This window comes from Monodelphis domestica, chromosome 6 (genome assembly GCF_027887165.1).
Source record: "Monodelphis domestica isolate mMonDom1 chromosome 6, mMonDom1.pri, whole genome shotgun sequence".
NCBI lineage: Eukaryota > Metazoa > Chordata > Mammalia > Didelphimorphia > Didelphidae > Monodelphis > Monodelphis domestica.
In genome coordinates, this window is record NC_077232.1 from 31,983,747 (window position 1) to 32,002,553 (window position 18,807).

At 41.9% G+C, this 18,807-nt stretch overlaps 1 protein-coding gene across 1 annotated transcript in view; it reads right to left on the reverse strand.

Moving 5' to 3' along the window:
- The window catches only part of HSD17B12 (hydroxysteroid 17-beta dehydrogenase 12), a 153,516-nt gene that overhangs the window by 83,721 nt on the left and 50,988 nt on the right, over positions 1–18,807 (reverse strand). Inside the window, exon 2 of the mRNA XM_001367642.4 lies at positions 8,970–9,016. Within this exon, the coding sequence (XP_001367679.1) occupies positions 8,970–9,016 (47 nt within the window). The remainder of the gene's footprint in view (positions 1–8,969; positions 9,017–18,807) is intronic.

Below are 18,807 nucleotides of genomic sequence, written 5' to 3' on the forward strand. Positions count from 1 at the left end.
AGTTATTGTTCTTTCTTACAGATTGCACCTTGGCTCTAAGAAGTGCTTTTTCAGAATCAAACACAATGGGCCTTCCAGCTAAGATGGTAGCATGCTAAGACCTAGAGAAGCCAATTTCCTGCCAAATATACCAGTAAAGTTCTTAAAATATACCAGAAAAAATAATGATATAGAAACAAAAATTCCTCCATCCAGAGTGGAACTGAATGAGAGGCTGCCAGAAGCCTATCACTGCTTGAAGCAGAGACAAGACTCAGTAGGCTGATGGCACAGATTATACAATCAACAGAGAACTACAACAGGAGACAGTCAGAGCACCACCATACTTGAGACACAGGACTAGCCAGAACTAGAACAGTGCCCAGGCCACAAGAGGAAAAAGGGCCAGAGCAGCACCTGGCAGCAAGGCACTCAGTACCCAACTTAAAGGAGGGTTTTTTTTTTAATTGACCTTAAAAAAGAAAAAACAAAATTTCCAACAGAAAAACTAGGGGGTCATTATATAAAGGTCTAGGAGATCAGCAATGACCCAAACTAGCATTGTTTTGTTGCCAAGTGATAGAAAGAAAAGATGATGTGGTAGAAATGTCAAGACTTGGCAAATGACGAGATATGTGAGATGGGGAAGGGTGAGAAGTTGAGGATAATTCTAATGTTATGAATCTGGGAGACTAGAAGGTGTGAATCTTGAAATTTCTCAGACTTGTGAATGTTAAAAATTCCCCCATTGGGGAATTCTCCATTGGAACAATTCCCTACTGGGAACATTCCCCATTTGGACAGTGAGAACTCTTAGATAAAAAATGGGAAGACCTCTACTCGTACTTAAGACTGCTTTAGGGGAGAAAACTCCCTGCTAAACAATGAAAAATACTTACACCCATACTTAAGCCATGTCTATTTTTAGAATTTATACAATAGGGTGCTAAGTACCTATAAAGGTCAGGCAACTTGTGAATTTACAAGGATCAAAGAGGTGAAAACTTATTCAGAAGTTTTTTCTGGTTCAAACTTACTAAAGGGATTAGTCGACTCAGCTGTGAATTCAGAATGGGCTGTCCTTTGGAAAACATCTACTGTGATTGGTAGATGGAAGAACTTAGGGGAGATGACATAGGAGAAAACCCCCTATATAAGAAAAAGGGATCTCTTGAGAAGGAGGCTGGAGAGGAGGCTCTAAGGAGGGTATCTTGAGAAAGAATCTCTTTTGAGGACAATCTCTTGAAGATAATCTCTTGAGAAGTCCCTTGGGACTGACTCTGGCTGGAACTCCCTCTGGGGAGACTCTGTCCCCCAGAATTCTCGCTTGAACAGATCTTATGGTGAATGATAACTGACTGACTGATCTTTTCTTTTAGGACTTAGGCCTGGGTTGGCCAGGGCTGCCCTGGGCCGGTCTATTCCTTTTTCATTTATTTCCTTATTCTTTCTCTCTTTAATTCCTCATTGTATTATTAATTAAATTCTCTATAAAACCCAGTTGACTTGGGTATATTCATAATTGGGAATATTTCCCTGGTGACCACATTATATTTGATTTAAAACAAGACACTGTAGTGAAAACATATTTTCTGCGGTCACAATTTACTCACCCACTCTTATATCTATCACAATTTATATCTTCCACTATTTTAATCACTACAGTTTAAGACCTCAACCATTTTAACTCTTACAGTTTAAGGCTTCCACTCTTTTAACTACCACAAAGGATACTGTTGTCGCTGACACCAGAACACTAGAGGATGGATGATCAAACCTCTTGACTGAGAGGCACTTTACTCAATTTGCAAAATGATATATTTATTTTTAGATATGGCCAACATGGGGATTCATTTTGCTTGAATATCCATGTATATTATAAGGATCTGCTTTCTTTTTTTTTCTCCTCCTCCTCCTCTCAAAGGTAGAGAGAAACCAGTGATAGGACTGCCAAAAAGAGAAGATATGGGGAGCACTAAAGTATTTTTAAAATGCACAAAAGAGAAGGAAACACAGTCAAGCAAGATAGCTTTGAAACTTACACAGTAAATTTATTATATGCTTAAAGGAAAAGTAAAGCATATATAATAGATATTTTAAGTTTTGTGTGTTATCCTATTTTTCTATTCTACTCTGAATATGTAAGTATTCATTTTATTTGGTGTTTGTTAAATTCAAAACTTTTTAAAAAGCCTACCTACCCCTCCCATAAAAAAACAAGCACAGCAGGATCTTGTAATATCATTATCAATGATTGTGCCTTTGAGGCTATGATCAGCTTTAGAAAATCATTTGAGGAATGTGTTGCTTTCATTTCATTTTCATCAAGGATATTCTTGATATGTGCATAGATTGTTTTATTAACATTTTTAATTCATTTTTTTCATTCTGTACTTAAACACCAAGCATTTCTATGTACAAAAAATGACGGAAATGTGATGAATCTCTACTATGTACATCTTGATTTAAAATGTGTGTGTACAAACACTGTGTGCAAGTGTATGTGGTGTATGTGTATATGACAAATTCAACAAGCTACTTTCAAATCTGCCCTATTTGTCACTGCTTCTGAACTTCTTTGTTCTCTTCTATACATTTTCTTTTAAATGCTTTAATGATCACATTTTCTTAGGGGAGAGGAGGCAGAGCACAACAGTATAACTGTCCTCTTCCCAGGAAATCTCTTCCCAAGGTAAAGAAAAAGCCATTTGTATCAAATAGGCACAGTCAAGCAAAACAAATACGCACATTAGTCCTATCATAAAAGTTAAGCCTCACTTGGTACCTTGGATCCATCACCTTTTGGTCAAGAAGATGGATAGCCTGCCTTATCAATGGTCCTCTGGAACTATGATTGGTCATCACACTGATCATTGTTCTTAAGTCTTTCAAAACCATTTGTCCGTATAATGTTGTCATTGAATAAGTTGTTTTCTTCTTCTCACTTTACTGTGCATCAATTCACGTCTTCCCAGATTTCTATGAAACCATCTCTTTTCATCAGTTCTTACGATATAATTATGTTACATGATTCATATACCATTTCTTCTTTTACGATTGCCCATCTGATACCTACATTGCTAGTTTCTAGTTCTTTGTCACAACAAATAGTGACTTTACATGTAATTGTATATATTGAAGAATCTTTTGCTTTTTTTGTGATAAAGTACTACCAAGTATTATGTAAGCCTAGAACTAAGCTACAATAGCAATGGAAGAGTAGGCTTTGGATTTGAAGCTACGGATGGCCTAGTAGTTATTTTTTCCATAGTCAGTCACAAAACAAGCATTTATTAAGTGTTTAGTATGGGTCAGGTATTGTGCTAAGTGCTGGGAACCTAAAGAGAGAGAAAGAGAAATCACTCTGTCCTAGAGAATTTCTTCTAGTGGGTAAAGCAGACAGGGTAGCACAGAATGGACAGAAAGAAATCTGAAAAGCAAATGTATGGCAGTATGAGCATCTGAGACTTTTTCTATTCTTTTGGTAACTACTCTTCCTTTCTGACAGCTTTCAAAATTGTGCTGGCCATAGCAGTACCAGATCTTAAACTGTACTATAAAGCAGTGATCAAAAACAATCTGATACTGCCTAAGAAATAGAAGGATGGATCAATGGAATAGATTTGGGGTAAATGACCTCGGCAATTTAGTGTTTGATAAACCCAAAGATCCCAGCTTTCAGAATAAGAACTAAATATTTGACAAAATATTCTGAGAAAATAGGAAAACAGCATAGCAAAAATTAGTTTTAGATCAATATCTCACACCCTATACCAAGATAAGGTCAAAATGGGTTTATTTTAAACATAAAGAATGACATTATAAGTAAATTAGGCAAACATGAAATAGTTTACCCATAAGATTTATGGAGAAGGGAAGCTTTTGTGACACAACAATAGAGAATATCACAAAATATAAAGTGAATAATTTTGATTATTTAAATTTAAAAGGTTTTGTACAAACAAAACCAATGAAACCAAGAATAAAAGCAAAATAACTGGGGAAAGATTTTAATAACAAATTTCTCTGATAAAGGTCTCATTTCTCAAATATATAAAGAACTCAGTCAAATTTATAAGAATCCAAGTCATTCCCCAGTTGATAAATGGTCAAAGGATATGTATAGACAGGTTTCAACTGAAGAAGTCAAAGTTATCAATAATCATATGAAAAAAAGTTCTAAAATCCTCTTGATTAGAGAAATGCAGATTCACACCTATTAGATTGGCCAAGGTGACAGTAAAGAAAAATGATAAATGCTGGAGGGGATGTGGCTAAATTGGGATACTACTGCATTGCTGGCAGAATTATGAATTGATCCAACCATTCTGGAGGGCAATTTGGAATCATGTCCAAAGGCCTATAAAAGAATATATTCCTTTTGATCCAGTAATAACACTATTAGGTTTGTATCCCAAAATTATTTTTTTTAAATGAGAAAGGACCCAATTGTGCAAAAATATTTATAGATGCTCTTTTTGTGGCAGAATTGGAAACTAAAGGGATGCCCCTAAATTGGCAAATGGCTGAACAAATTGTGGTATATGATGGTGCTAGAATGCTATTGTACTATGAGGAATGATGAACAGGATGATTTCAGAAAGTTGGAAAGACCTACATGAACTGATGTAGAGTGAAATGAGCAGAATCAGGAGAACATTATATACAAGAACTGCAATATTGTGGAACAATCAAATGTGATAGACTGCTACTAACAGCAATACAGTGATCCAGAACATTTCTGAGGAACTTATGAAAAAGGATGCTATTCACCTCCAGAAAAAGAACAGTTGGAGCAGAAATGCAGAAGAAAACATATGATTTATCACTTGTTTATCTGGGTATATGTTTTGGGCTTTTGGTTTTATCAGAGTATTTGCTAACAAAAATGAATAATATGGAAATGTTTTGTGTGATAATACAATCTAGATCAAACTGTTTGTCAGCTCCAGAAGGTAGAAAGGGAGACAATATGGATCATGTAACCTCAGAAAATTTATGTGGAAATTTGAAAATAACTGTGATGGTGAAACACAATATGTTTCTAGGGGTATCACGTATGTTCCAGCCATTTCCCCAACTCTCTCTTTTCTAAGCTTGCACATTGGTGACTTGAGAATTATTAAGAGTCCAGCTGTGATAGTTGCATTTCAAAGAGTAACAGATTGACTGCATTTTCCTGCTTTTTGCAATCGCCTAGGCCATCATTACATGCCCAAGAATGCAGCTGAGATGTTTTCTTTGAGGATTGCACCAAATCTTCTCCAACCTCCTTTTCTCCTCCATGGCTTTTCAATGCCTTTATGAAGTGACAATGCCCATAAACTTCTTCCCACCTCATCTGAAGGGTTTTCACACTTAGTGTATCCTAAATAGATAGAACCATTACCTGCTCTCCATCCCATAAGGAAGCTAAGTGGTCACTTGCTGCCTCAGAGTTGGTAGCTAGGCTCTTCTGGCCTCCCTGAAGGGGTGACAGCTTTGCACTGGGAAGATTTCTACAGAAAATGAGGGTCCTTGGGATGACATCTTTTTTCCTCTCATCCAACAGCTCTTGAAACAGATGCGGCTGAGGTTTCCTTGCACAGTGCCCTCCGCTCCACGCCATAGTTGTGATGGGATTCGGACTGTGCCTTCTGCCTTGAGGAGGTGCCGGTCTGATATACAGAGTGGACTGAAGTCTGTCTTCTCCTACAGTTAGCCACCACTCCCTGGACAGCCACCCAGGCCAGCTCCACATTCCTCACGGATAGGCGCTCTGACTCTGAGGGAAGGAAAAACTCCTGAGATTTGGGGAGGAAGCTTCTGGGGAGTCAGGGCATGAAGCCTTTGGGGCCTCCGATGACTCCAACAGGAGCCATGCTGTCGAGCACACCTGGGTCCCCTTTCTTGGTCTCCTTGCTGTGAAGAGCGTGCCGGGTCTGTAGGTTCTGGCCTGAAGCCGGCATCTTCACGCCCGGCACCCCAGCACGAGTTCATCCCTGTACAAGACGACCTCACGTCCCGCATGCTGATGTCTCTCACCATCTCTGGCTGTAACAGGAAACTGTTCAGTGTAGCTTTCCAAAGTGAACGTGGGGGGGGGGGGGTTCGAGGGGGGGTCCCAGGATCAGTCCTGGAACAAATCAGAACCAAACCCTGCCCCAGAAGTCTGTGAGCCACAGAGGCTTTACTGTGTGTACCAGTAAGGGAGCCCCATCTGAAGGAGCAGAGACAAGAGAAGGCAGCTGCTATCGGTATTAGCAAGAGGGGAAGTGGGCTCAGGCACCTCAGGATTGGGCAAGGCTACGTCCACCTTAATGGAGAGGCCTGCCCTTGCTGTTGGTCAGTAGCAGGGTCAGGGCCAAGAAACAAGAACTACAGACAGAAGGGAGCAGCTTCAGCTTTCCAGGATGCCCACCACAGCCATCGTTCCACAGGACTACAACTTCTGGCTTGGGATTCAGAGGATCTGGATTCAAATCCTGCCTGTCATGCCTTTTACTTAAGTGTCCTTGAATGAGTCACTAAGTTCCTTGGGCCCTAGGTTCTTTTTCTACAAAATGAAGGAATGCCACCAGACGTCTCCGAGTTCCCCTCTTGCATGAGATCTAGGACGAGACATTCTATGGGTGTTTAGTATTTGATGACAGTATTGATACTGACCCTGGGGAAGCACAGCAAACAGGCTTGTTGGTCATCAGACAATGATCTCATATGGAGAACCACCAGAGTAAGTTATCCTTTATGGATGTGATTCTTGATGCTTTCTGGCCCTGTTTGCCCCTACAGCTGAGGAGAAATCAAAAGGCCGTTTTCTATTTACTCCCATTGCACGGGTTCTGGGGATTGAAGAATTCACCCCCCAAAGGAAGAATTAGCTTCAGTGAGGCTGGCTCTTGGACACAGCCGCAGTCTGGCTCTAGGGCCATCCTTAGAAGGTTTTCTACCTTTGCAAAAGATGACAGAGCTTATGCTCTGCTGTCAAAGCCTCTGAGCGTCCTGAAACAGTTCCATGATACAATAAGGAATCAAAGCAGCACTTTGTAGAGTCATGAAACAGAAAGATGTATATTGGTAAGGTCACCGGAACACATCTGATGAAGAGTCCAAGTAGAAATGGGACTGCCCATTGATGGAGGAGTCTTCCACATGTTCCAGTATCAAGATGACTTTATGCTGACTATAATAAGGACCGGAATACAACAGAGCCCACTTGAGAAGATCTGTAGTGCCGCCAAAGAATATGGCCCAACCCTACATATAGAAAACTATCAAATGAATGAAGAATGCTGACTGCTCAAACGGAATACACAATTAGATCGTCATCCCACTGACTAGGTTTATTCATCTATATATCTTGGACAGATACTGCAGATGAACAATTAAGAAGGGGCTGTCTGTCATGTATCTGGGAAACCCACCCTTTCAACACCAATAGTCTTCCAGTGATCTGGGACCATCAGGCCCTGAATCATGGAACATGCTTAATCTCCAAATAATACAAACTTTCAATGGAAAGACATGTAGGGGGCATAAGTAGGCTGCTGCTTATGGCCACAGATGACTGGCGCCATAGACATAAAATTTAGCAAGCTGGACATTTAGGATCAGAGAAGAGGGGCTGATCAGGAGTAGAATCTCAGTGAAAAGGAATCCTGGGAAATATGACCTGATAAAGAGGGGAATAAAGGAAGCAGGAGAATAATGTGGACAATGACAACAAGAGTATACAAAGAAATACTTTAAAAGGCTTAAAAATCTCTGATCAAAGTCATGACCAACCATGGCTCCAGAGGGCCGAGGAAAAAGTTCCTTTTGAGAAAAAAAAAGTTTTTTAAACCCTTACCTTCCATCTTGGAATCAATATTGGGTATTGGTTCCGAGGCAGAAGAGTGTTAGGCAATGGGGGTCAAGTGACTTGCCCAGAATCACACAGTTGGGAAGTATCTGAGGCCAGATTTGAACCTAGGACCTCCCATCTCTAGGCCTGGCTCTTAATCCACTGAGCTACCCAGCTGTACCCCCAAAAAAATTTTTTTAAGGATAAGAAATTTGCTGCCTCCCAGAATCCCAAGACTGATTTCCTTGTGGAAGTTGCCATGGAGATGCTGATGGAGACTGCATGCTGCTCCAAGAGTTCCTGGGCAAAACTGAATGTGCAGAACTGAACTTTGGGGAGCTGAATACATTTATATGTACTTTGTTGTACCAAAAGGTACTGCTCCCAATTAGTTTTGTTTTTAATTCCCTTTTGTTTCCTTATCCCCAAGTTGTATTTTCCCTGTGTAAAATTCTATGTATTTTAATTAATTATTTTTAAAGTGATCCACTGGGGAGATTGGTCTCCCAAAGGATCACAGGGGGTTATATGCAGATGAAAAATTTGCAACACCTGAGCTACATTCCCAGCATCCTTTTAAGTTACATCCTCATTTTACATAAGGATGCTTAGGAGATAAATTTGGCTGAGATCCACACTGCAGGATTCTTTTTTTGGAGCTTGTGCTCACCTCCTGACAAAGGAGACAAGATGCATAAAAAGGCATATATTTTTCAACATGATACCATGTAGATTTATTTTGTTTGACTATGCTTATTGTTAAATGGGTTCTATTTTCTCTATTTTCAACTGATAGAGATAAATGGTAGAGAGGGAAGGGCAATCAGTAGTAATGAACCCTCCCCTACTACTACTACCACCACCACCACCACCACCAAAGAAGGCCACTGAAATCTTCTTTTAAATGTGTAGTAGAAAACAAAAGGAAGTTCAGAAAAAAGTACAAAAGAGGGTAGTTTTGAAATTAGCGTATGGAATTTTTAATGTACTATTTTTAAAGTGAGCAGTATGAAATACAGATTTTCAGTTTCGTATGTAATCCTTAATTTTGTCTTCTGTACTGTTGCACTGTATAAGGAAATGGTTTGAGGGACATTTACATTCATGACAAAAATTAAATTAATGAAAATTAATTTTAAAAACCTAGATTAACGAAATTAAACCTCACCTCTTCTGCATATGATCGTCCAATTCCATCAGTACTCCCTGTGACAACTGAAAAGAGAAAAAAAGGCAAAGAAAAATTTTAAGAAGTCTGACTCACAGAAATGGCACTGAAAAAGGTTTTATTGCCTTTACACAAAATCTATACCATAAGACTAGATCTTTGAGCTTGGCCCAGTGGGTTCATCCAAACTAATAGTTTGCTCCAATAGCAGTTGTAAAATTTATTTTATGAAAGGGCAAGGTTACTCGACTCTCCAAGACATTAAACTTTAACAGTTAAAGTTGGGGGCAGCTAGGTCACACAGAAGATAGAGCAACAAGCCTGGAGGTGAGAGGACCTGGGTTCAAAGTTGACCTCAAATACTTCCTAGCTATGTAACCCTGGACAAGTCACTTAACCCCAACTGCCTAGCCCTGTCCTTCTGTCTTAGAGTGGCCAATTTGGAATTCTGTTTAAAAAAAATCCTTGAAATGGCCATATCCTTGGACTCACGATCCTGCTTTGGGGTACATACATCCCAAGGAAGTCAAAGAGAGGAAGAAAGATCTCTATGCCAGTATATCCATATTGGAAATTTTGTGATAGAAGAAACTAGAAACAAAGTGAGTGCCCATCAATTGAGGGAATGGTTTGAAAAAACCTTTAGTAAATGAACGTAATATAATTAAGAGAAATATAAGAAGATTTATAGAACTAGTTTGTTGTTGTTCAATATTTTGAGTTGTGTCTGACTCTTCATGACCCCATTTGGGATTTTCTTGACAAAGATACTGAAGAGGTGGACCATTTCCTTCTTCAGCCCATTTGACAGATGAGGAAATGGAAGCTAACAGAAATAAGTGACTTGTCCAGGGTCACAGAGTTAGCAAGTGTCTGAGGACAGATTTGAACTCAAGAAGATGAATCTTCCTAACTTCAGGTCCACTGCCTCAATCTAGCTGGCCTAGGAACTAATATAGAGTGAAGAAACTAGAATCAGGAAAGTAACATATACAGTCATCACAAAAATATAAATAAAAAGCTCCAGAGAATAGCAAACATACTTCCTTAGAGAGATAGGGAACAACTATGGATGTGAATCATTGCATAAACATCAGATGCAGTCACTTACCAGTTGGTTTAGTTTAACTCATTTGTTTGTTATTATCAGTTAATAAAACAATAAATATGTATTAAGTATATATTACATGTTAGGCACTGGGCTAAATACTAGGGATACTGAAAAGCAAAAGAGATCATTTTCCTCATGGAGCTTATATCCTAATGGAGGATACAACATGAGCCTATCTCGGCAGAAAGAAGCCAAGTACAAGATACCCACAAGGGTATTTTAGTTCTGTGGAGAGATATTTATTGGGAAGTGACCAGACATAGACACATCAAGCCTACAGTTTTAGGGATGCTCCTGGTCCAGGATTCCAAAAGAAGATAAAACAATGTCCCCTCTCAATTACCCACATTTCAAATAAACTTTCAACCCATTTCCTCTCCATCCCCACTTGTCCGGATAATGGAATCCCTCATTTGACTCCAATTAGCTCTCCTTAGGAGTCCTCGCACTCCCTAGATGATACTGGCTCCTCTGCAGCTCTTATTATTTCTATTGTGAAATGATACCAAAAAACCCTAAAAACCACTTTCTAGGATCCAGCCTCTCTTTCTCTCATTTTATAAAGTCTATCTGCCTATATGAATGTTTCTCTGTTCTCTTGGTCTTTTCTGGACCTTGTTAAAGTTCTGTCTTCTTCAAAAACCTCTAAAAAGAACAAGACAGCACTCATAGGCTGGGATGGTGGCACCGTGCATGGTTACTCATGACAGTAGAATAAAAATGTTCCACTCTAAAATTCTTTTCTCGAGTTTCTAAAACTCTTCTTGATGATGCCTAGCATTTGGCTAGCTTTGGGGACCTGGCCAATATGCTGACTTGCACTGGGCTATATTCTGGTGAAAGCAATAGCTCAAAGATGATTATCATATAAATCAAACTTGGATCACTTTTCCCTAAGTCTGTATTTTATACACCTGCCTCTGCTGAAGTTCCCCTGCCACCCATGTGCCTATTTGTATTTTCCCTCCTAAGTTCTAATAATAGCTCATAATCATGTGGCACTTAAGGGGTTATATGTGTGTATGTGTTATCTTATTGGACGTGCCCACTTCTCCTGCGAAGCCAGAATAATTATTACCCTTATTTCACAGGTGAGAAAATAGAGGCTGAGAATCAGTAAGTGACTTGATCAAGGTTACAAAACAAGTGAGAAGGTTGCAATCTGAACACAAGCCTCGTGACTCCAAGTTCAGAGCTCTTGCCAACACTACCTTTCATGATGGTTGTGACCAAAACTCAAGATTTAAGTACTATTAGTCATAAATAAGACAGCAGAACTGTTGTCATGTCTAGGCTTCACAATCCTAGAGTTTGGTATTTAAATGTAGAAGGCCAGTGAAGATACAAATTATTTAAGGAATTTTAAACTTAATTATATTTAAGGAATCCTGTTTTCCTTTTGTACATTTAAAATGGCCTGTTTTACAGGATTCTAAATTAATTTTCTTGACCTTAAACCTAAAAATATCCTTGCCACCTCCAGAATAGGCCAGATCTAGAGGTAGTAAAATGCCCCTGATTCCCTTTACCCACACAGGAAGCAATATCCCATTTCCCCAGAGGCCAGAGAAGGACTACAACCTCTCATAGATAAATTCCGAGCCTATGGCCTCTTAGAAGAGTGCTCTTCACCTTGCAATTCTCCCCTCCTACCAGTGAAGATGCGAAATGGGAGCTGGCGTATGGCTCAAGATCTCAGGCGTATTAATGAAGCAATCATTTCTGATCACCCCATTGTCCCAAACCCATATACAACCCTAACTAAAATGCCAGGGAATTCTCAGTGGTTCTCTGTTATTGACTTGAAAGATGCCTTCCTTCGCATACCCTTGCACCCAAAATGCAGATTCCTCTTTACTTTTCTAGAACGGGGTTACAAGGTTTCTGCTTCTAAAGCCCAACTTGTCTCCCAGTCTGTAACTTACTTGGGACACACCCTAACCCCAAATTCGCGCTCCCGGACCACAGACAGGAAACAGGCCATCCTGTCCACTCCTGTCTCCTCTACCAAAGACAGCTCCGAACTTTTCTGGGTACGGCAGGGTTTTGCCGTATCTGGATACCTAATGTCAGGATCATTGCAACACCTCTCTATGAAGCCACTAAGGGGCCTGAACCCCTAGATTGGGGGGAGACCAGGAGCAAGCCTTTTCACTTTTAAAAAGCCGGCTTTCTTCCGCCCTCCCTGGGGATTCCAGACCTGGAAAAGCCATTTTTCAGGTTTACTGAGGAGAGAAGGCAGTTTGCCCATGGCGTTCTAGCACATACCTAGGGCCTGACCTCCGCCCCCTGCTTACTTCTCCAAACAACTCCACTCAGTTAGCAGGGGATGGCCACCATGCTTGAGGGCAGTCTCTGCCTCGGTCCTCATGGCAGAAGAGGCCCTTAAACTAACTCTGGGTCAACCCCCAGAAATCCAGACCCCCCATCGTGTCCTCAGCATTCTGGAGGCTAGAGGTCACCGATGGCTCTCTGGGGGCCGCCTCACTAAGCACCAGGCTCTTTTACTGGACACACCCGGCCTTGCCCTGAAGGTAAGCAGGACACTGAATCCAGCCACCCTCCTCCATGACTGGGAGGAGTTGATAGACCACACCTTCTCCAGCTGACCAGACCTCAGAGATTCTCCTCTCCCAGCTGGTATACAGACGGGTCCTCCTTGATGGAGAAGGGGTAAGGAAAGCAGGGCACTCTATAGTCTCTCAGACAGCCACCACTGAGGCAAAGGGACTCCCCCCAGGGACTTCAGCACAGAAAGCAGAGCTGATCGCCCTCACAAGAGCATTGCAGCTTGCTGAAGGGAAAAAGGCAAATATTTTCATGGACTCAAAATAAGCCTTTCCTGTTTGACATGCTCATGGGGCTATCTGGAAAGAAAGAGGCTTATTAACTACCAAAAACTCTCCCTTGAAACACAGGAAGGAAATCCTGAGTGTACTTGAGGCCGTCACTTTGCCCAGCCAAATCGCTGTCATCCACTGCAGAGGACATCAGGGTCTGGATTCCAACATGGCCCGAGGGAATCATAGGGCAGACCTAGCGGCCAAAGAGGCTACAAGAGCCACTTCTCTGCCGGCTCTGACCCTAACCCCACGACACCCCACAGTCCCGAAGGGCATTTCTCCCTCGTACACCGAGGAGGAAATCGCACAGGCAGAACTTCAGGGATTCACCCTTGAAGACAGCGGGTGGTGGAGGTCTCCCTCCGGACCTCTGCTCCTCCCCAGTAACCTAACGTGGAAGCTGGTTATGGGATTACATAACTCCACACACTTGGGCAGAGAAGCACTAACCACTCTGATAAAGCCACTTTTCACAGCAAAGGCATTTCCAAAACCATCCGGGAAGTTTGCAGCTCCTGTGCCCTCTGTGCCCAAACCAGCAGCACTGGAGCTCTTAGGCCTCCTCCCCTCCTTAAGCCTGTCCAAAGGAGAGGGGAATCACCTGGTGAGGACTGGCAGATAGATTTCACCCATTTGCCACCTTGCAAGAGGTACAAGATCCTTTTAGTCTTTGTAGACACCTTCACAGGCTGGCCTGAAGCATTTCCCTCCAGATCAGAGAAAGCACAAGATGTCACAAAGGCCCTACTCAATGAAATCATCCCTAGGTTTGGCCTTCCAAAAACCCTTCAGAGTGACAATGGTCCAGCCTTTATTTCACAGATCACTCAGATGGTTTCTAAGGCTTTGGGCATCACTTACCATCTACACTCAGCCTGGCATCCCCAATCTTCAGGGAAAACAGAACATATGAATCAGACCCTAAAAAGAGCCCTCACCAAACTCTGTGAGGAGGCAAGGATTGATTGGGTCCAAGCTCTCCCAGTTGCCCTAACCAGAATCAGAATTGCTCCCCAGGCAAAGTTAGGGCTGAGTCCATTTGAACTGCTCTATGGGAGACCCTTTCTAACCTCTGATGTTCTTTTAGATACATAAATACACAGCCTTGTTCGGTTCTCTAAACAACTTGGCCCAATCCACCAGGTTCTGAGAGAATACCCTAATCAGATCCTCCCCAAACCCTCAACAGAGGATACAGAGGAATCTCTCCACCCAGCCCAAACAGGAGACTTGGTATATCTGAAGACATGGAGTGGATCAAACCACCTAACACCCCCATGGGAGGGCCCCCATAGGGTTATTTTGTCCACTCTTTCAGCTGTAAAATTAGAGGGGCAGAATACATGGACTCATGTCTCTCGTATTAAGCCCTTTATCCCTCCAGAAACAGGTGGTGAAGGGGGAACGGAAGCCACTTATTCCTGTGAGCCACTGGAAGATCTCAAATTCCTCTTCTGCAGAAAGACCCAACCTAAGGACACTTTGGAATAAGTAGCCCCATCCCCTCCTCCCTGTTATCTTAAATCTCTCTTGCTCTAGCCATGACTATCTCTTTCCTTACATTCTTTGTCCTTTTTGGAATATCAATAATTCCCACAAAGTGGAAATACAAATGTGGAAATTCCACAAAGTGGAAAAGAGTTCAAGAACTACATGAGGTGTCCACTTGGGATGGCTGATGCCCTAGAAAGCTGTTTCCTGGCTCATCCTCCTGGAAATCCTGGCTATATGCCCTCCTTGTCCCATTTATCCCTATCATCATGATAATTGGGAGTATCTTGATATGCATGTGGACCTTGTATTTGTAACCTTGTCATCTCTCTAGTTGCTTCTAGGGTAAAAGCACTCATGGGAGCCACCCAGATGCCAGATGCCACCATAACCATCCCAGCCTGATGCTCTCGACAGCCTACAGTCAATACCTCTCTCTCCTAACGTTAGGCAGGGACATCTCTACGCCCATTCTCAGCTCTGAAGAAATTACAGAAGACAGACCGCTGTCCCTTTTTCCCTTACATATTAGGAGAGGGGGGAGATGACATGGGCACTGTACCCCAGAAACCCGGGCTGACTATTATCAGGGAAACTCCCTTGTTTTGCCTCCTCCGGACTCTGAACTTAGAAGCACCCAATGACTCCACCTGGGGTTCTGAGATGTTTATCTTCTTTTGTCCTCTAGATTTAAGATAGACAAAGAGATGAATCTTTATGCCTCCAGGCAGACCCCAGTCAGATGACCACCTCACCCCACCAAATGCCTGAGGGCTTACCACTCTAAGTCACATCCCTACCAGGGCACAGAATCTGTTGTAAAAATGGGATAAAAACCTTAGAAGTGGTGTCGTTAGGGGGAACAGCCTTTCCTTTCATGCTGTCCTCCCAAGGAACTGCTCCCCATCTTGCTGTTCTACCTTGCTATCCTCCTGGCCATTCTCAACATTACTTTCTAAATTAATAAATCTTTTTTGTTTTTAAACTAAGTTTTGGACTCTTGCATGCTTGCAAAAGGTATCCTTCCCAAACCCCAAGGGTATCCTTCCTGCCTATAACAGAAGGATTTGAACTGAGGTCTTCCCCTGACTTGAAATTCAGCACTCTGTTACCACCTTCTCTCCCATCCCTTATCCAGCCAAGGGACACCACATACATACATTGACACAATGTAATGATAATCCCAGCAACAAAAACTTTTCACAGAATCATAATTTTAGAGCTCAAAAGGAGTTGAAGGATCCCAAATCCCCAACAACCTCATTCTACCACTAACGCCACAGGTCCAGAGCAGTGGGATGACTTCCTGATTTCCTTCATAGAGCTGAGGCTAAAACCCAGGCTCTCCACATATTCACATCTTACTAACAATATACCTTTAAAATTACCTTCCACTGGCATTGTGTATACCTTGTATGTGGACAGCTATTTGCATATTGCTTCCTCCATTTAAATGGGAGTTTCTTGAGGGCAGGGACTGTGTCTTGGGGGCTTTCTTTGAATCCTCAATACTTTTAACATAGTGCCTGGCACAGAGCAAGCTCTTAAGTGCTTATTAACTGACTACCAGAAACACCTCACCGAGAATCAGTAGCCATCCAGTAACAACTCACACTTCCATACTGCTTTGATTTGCAAATCACTTTCCTCAAAATAACCAGATGAGTTATGCATCCAACAAACATTTATGAAAGGGAACAAGGACCCATGAATGGCCCTGGGGATAGGACGGCCCATGAGAAGCAGGCCCCACACTCAAGAAGTTAGAAGTTTTATTTCAATATGCATTTGAATTTCACAATGGCCAAGTCCTTGCTGCCCCATCCATGGCTTAGTCCAATAACCTGTCTCCAATGTCGTCTCACTCAATCCACCCTACACACATAGCCAAGAAAATGTTCTTCGATCAACATTTTCCCTGAGCTACTCTCCTGATAAGAAGCAACGCAAGCACTCCACTTCAATAGAAAGCGCACTTAAGACTCAGTGTTTGAATCCCAGCTCTAACAAGGGCTGGCTGTGAGACTAGCTTCTATGTGACTTGGTTTCCTCATCTGTGAAGCAAGAATGCTGAAACCTGTATCATCTAGCTTACAGAACCCATTGTGGGGAAAGCACTGAATAATCTTTCAAACACCAGGGCAACAGGAGTTGGGTGAAATCAAGTAAGACATTCTGTTGCCTGGCCCTCCGACAGCTTCAATCCACATATGGGTCCTGACTCTATCACTCATCTTGTTTCAACTGCCCTACAAAGTCACTCTTCTCTAGCCCAGGGAAGTCAGTCTGCCAAGCCAAGCCCCACACAACTTGTTCTCCCCTACCTGCTGAATGCCTCTGACCTTTCTTTCTCTCCCCAACATTTAAGTCAGGTCCCTCTCCTTTAGAAATCAGCTCAACATTCCCTTGCTTCAGCAAGTCCTCCCGTCAGCCCCAACACTCTCATTCCACTCTGACAACGCCTTTCCCAATATTTCCTCTGACTAGTTGTCCCCTGCCATTATAAAGATCTGAACATTCCTTGATAAGCACTGCCTTTTCCACTGTATGTGATCTATACTCTCAACCAGTCTATGAATCTCTCAACCACAAGGACTGTCACTTATTAAAAGGACATTTCACATGTAGAGGGCACTCGAGAAGTGATTCTGTTGCAAAGTAAAAATATCCTAGTCAAGAAAGGAGAAGCAGAGTCTTATTGTACCCAGTTTCCTAATTGGTCAGTGAATGTAGAAATTCTAAATGGAGCTACGCCAAGGCCAAAACAGAAATCGAATGGCAATCTTTCAGTTCAATCCACTAGCTGTGAGCACCTACTATGTGCAATCTGCTATTCTCTCTTGCTTTTTTCAACACTGAAATAAACATAATTCAACTTTCCAGGAAATAGAATTAGTTGAAAATGCAATCTGCCTCAGCACATGCTAAATCTATAGATAAACTCTCAAAAGGACGCCAGGACTCTTTGTGACTGAAAGAAATTATTTTTATTGTAGAAAGCTGCTTCCTTATCATGCTCCAGAGTGACTGTGAAGTAAACTAGTCTATGAGTTGGTTTTCAGTCCCAAGAGAAAAGGGAACTCTGACCATTTGGGACCTTGTTAAAAGCCAAAGCCTGCATTATCAAGGTAGAAACAATTTACTCTCCTTGACACCCATGATGGCTTTCACCAATATAGTCAAGGTTCCATCTTGGTTCAGAAAAAGAGATGAGTTAAGGTCCTTCTTAACAAGGAAGATAAGTGAACAAAAAGCCACCTTATGACCATTAGAACCCATACCTCCACTTATAATACACACTGCATTAATTTATAATGAATCGAGTTGGAGTTGGGGGGGGGGGGAAAGATAATGGGAGAAATATTCTGAGAGGCAAAACCAAGACCCCAAATATGCAAGTCTTTAGAAGACTGAACCTGGCAAGTATAAAGACGATCCTCGTTTGGCTCCCAGAAGGGTCCTGTTTGTTGGAGATTATATAAAATACTGGCAACTGACCAATTCCTAGCTTCCAGATATTTTTTGTAGTCAACAAAAATACCTTCGTATGTGTAGGTTAAAAATATTCTACTCTTTTTGTCCTCAACTTGCTGGGAACAGATATTTTTAGTAAGAACCCAATCAACCTTATCAAAATCAAACATCAAAAATAGACTAGAGGATCACTGGAAGCAAACACACTATTTTTAGCTCCTCTGCCTCTCTTCCCTGTCATTCCCCACCAAATCCTGACTCCCCAGCCCATGCACAAGTGCTCAGTTATTCCAGGCAGGTCCTCCTCGTGACCCGTTTTTTTCCCTGAACACCTGAATGCAGAAAACACTCGATTGATTAAAGATTAATACTGCCGCAAACCATGACAGCTGCCTCTCGTCTGAGTGCTTTTGGGGAGGGGGAGAATAGGGAGTGACAGAGAGCTTGCATCAGTATTCCTCTTGGGGATCCATTACATGGAAAGAAAATTGCTATTTCAATTCCCTTTTGTTGCTAAAAATAGCAGTCCCAATTGATTCCAGCAAACAGGGCACCGGCTGAGCAATGCCGAATTTAGAAACCACTGAAATCCCAAAGAGCGAATGCTAACGCAGGCCAACACATGCCAGCTCACATAGAACAAAGAACAAAGAAGATAAGCACGTGGGCTGCAAGTTAATAAGCCAGCAGCAACTTCCTGCATTTTTATGAAAGCAAAACAGAGACGGTGGTGCAAAGTGAGAAAAGGCCAATATGACCTGCACTCCCCGTCACATTTAAGTGGAAGTCATTTTGCAGAGAGAGGAAATGATCTGTTCAGAAGTGGACTGCGAAATCCCAGGAATCCCACCTATTCATTTTCAAAGCCATAAAATTTGCCATCAGAAAGAGAACACTGCCATATTACATGTATGGACCT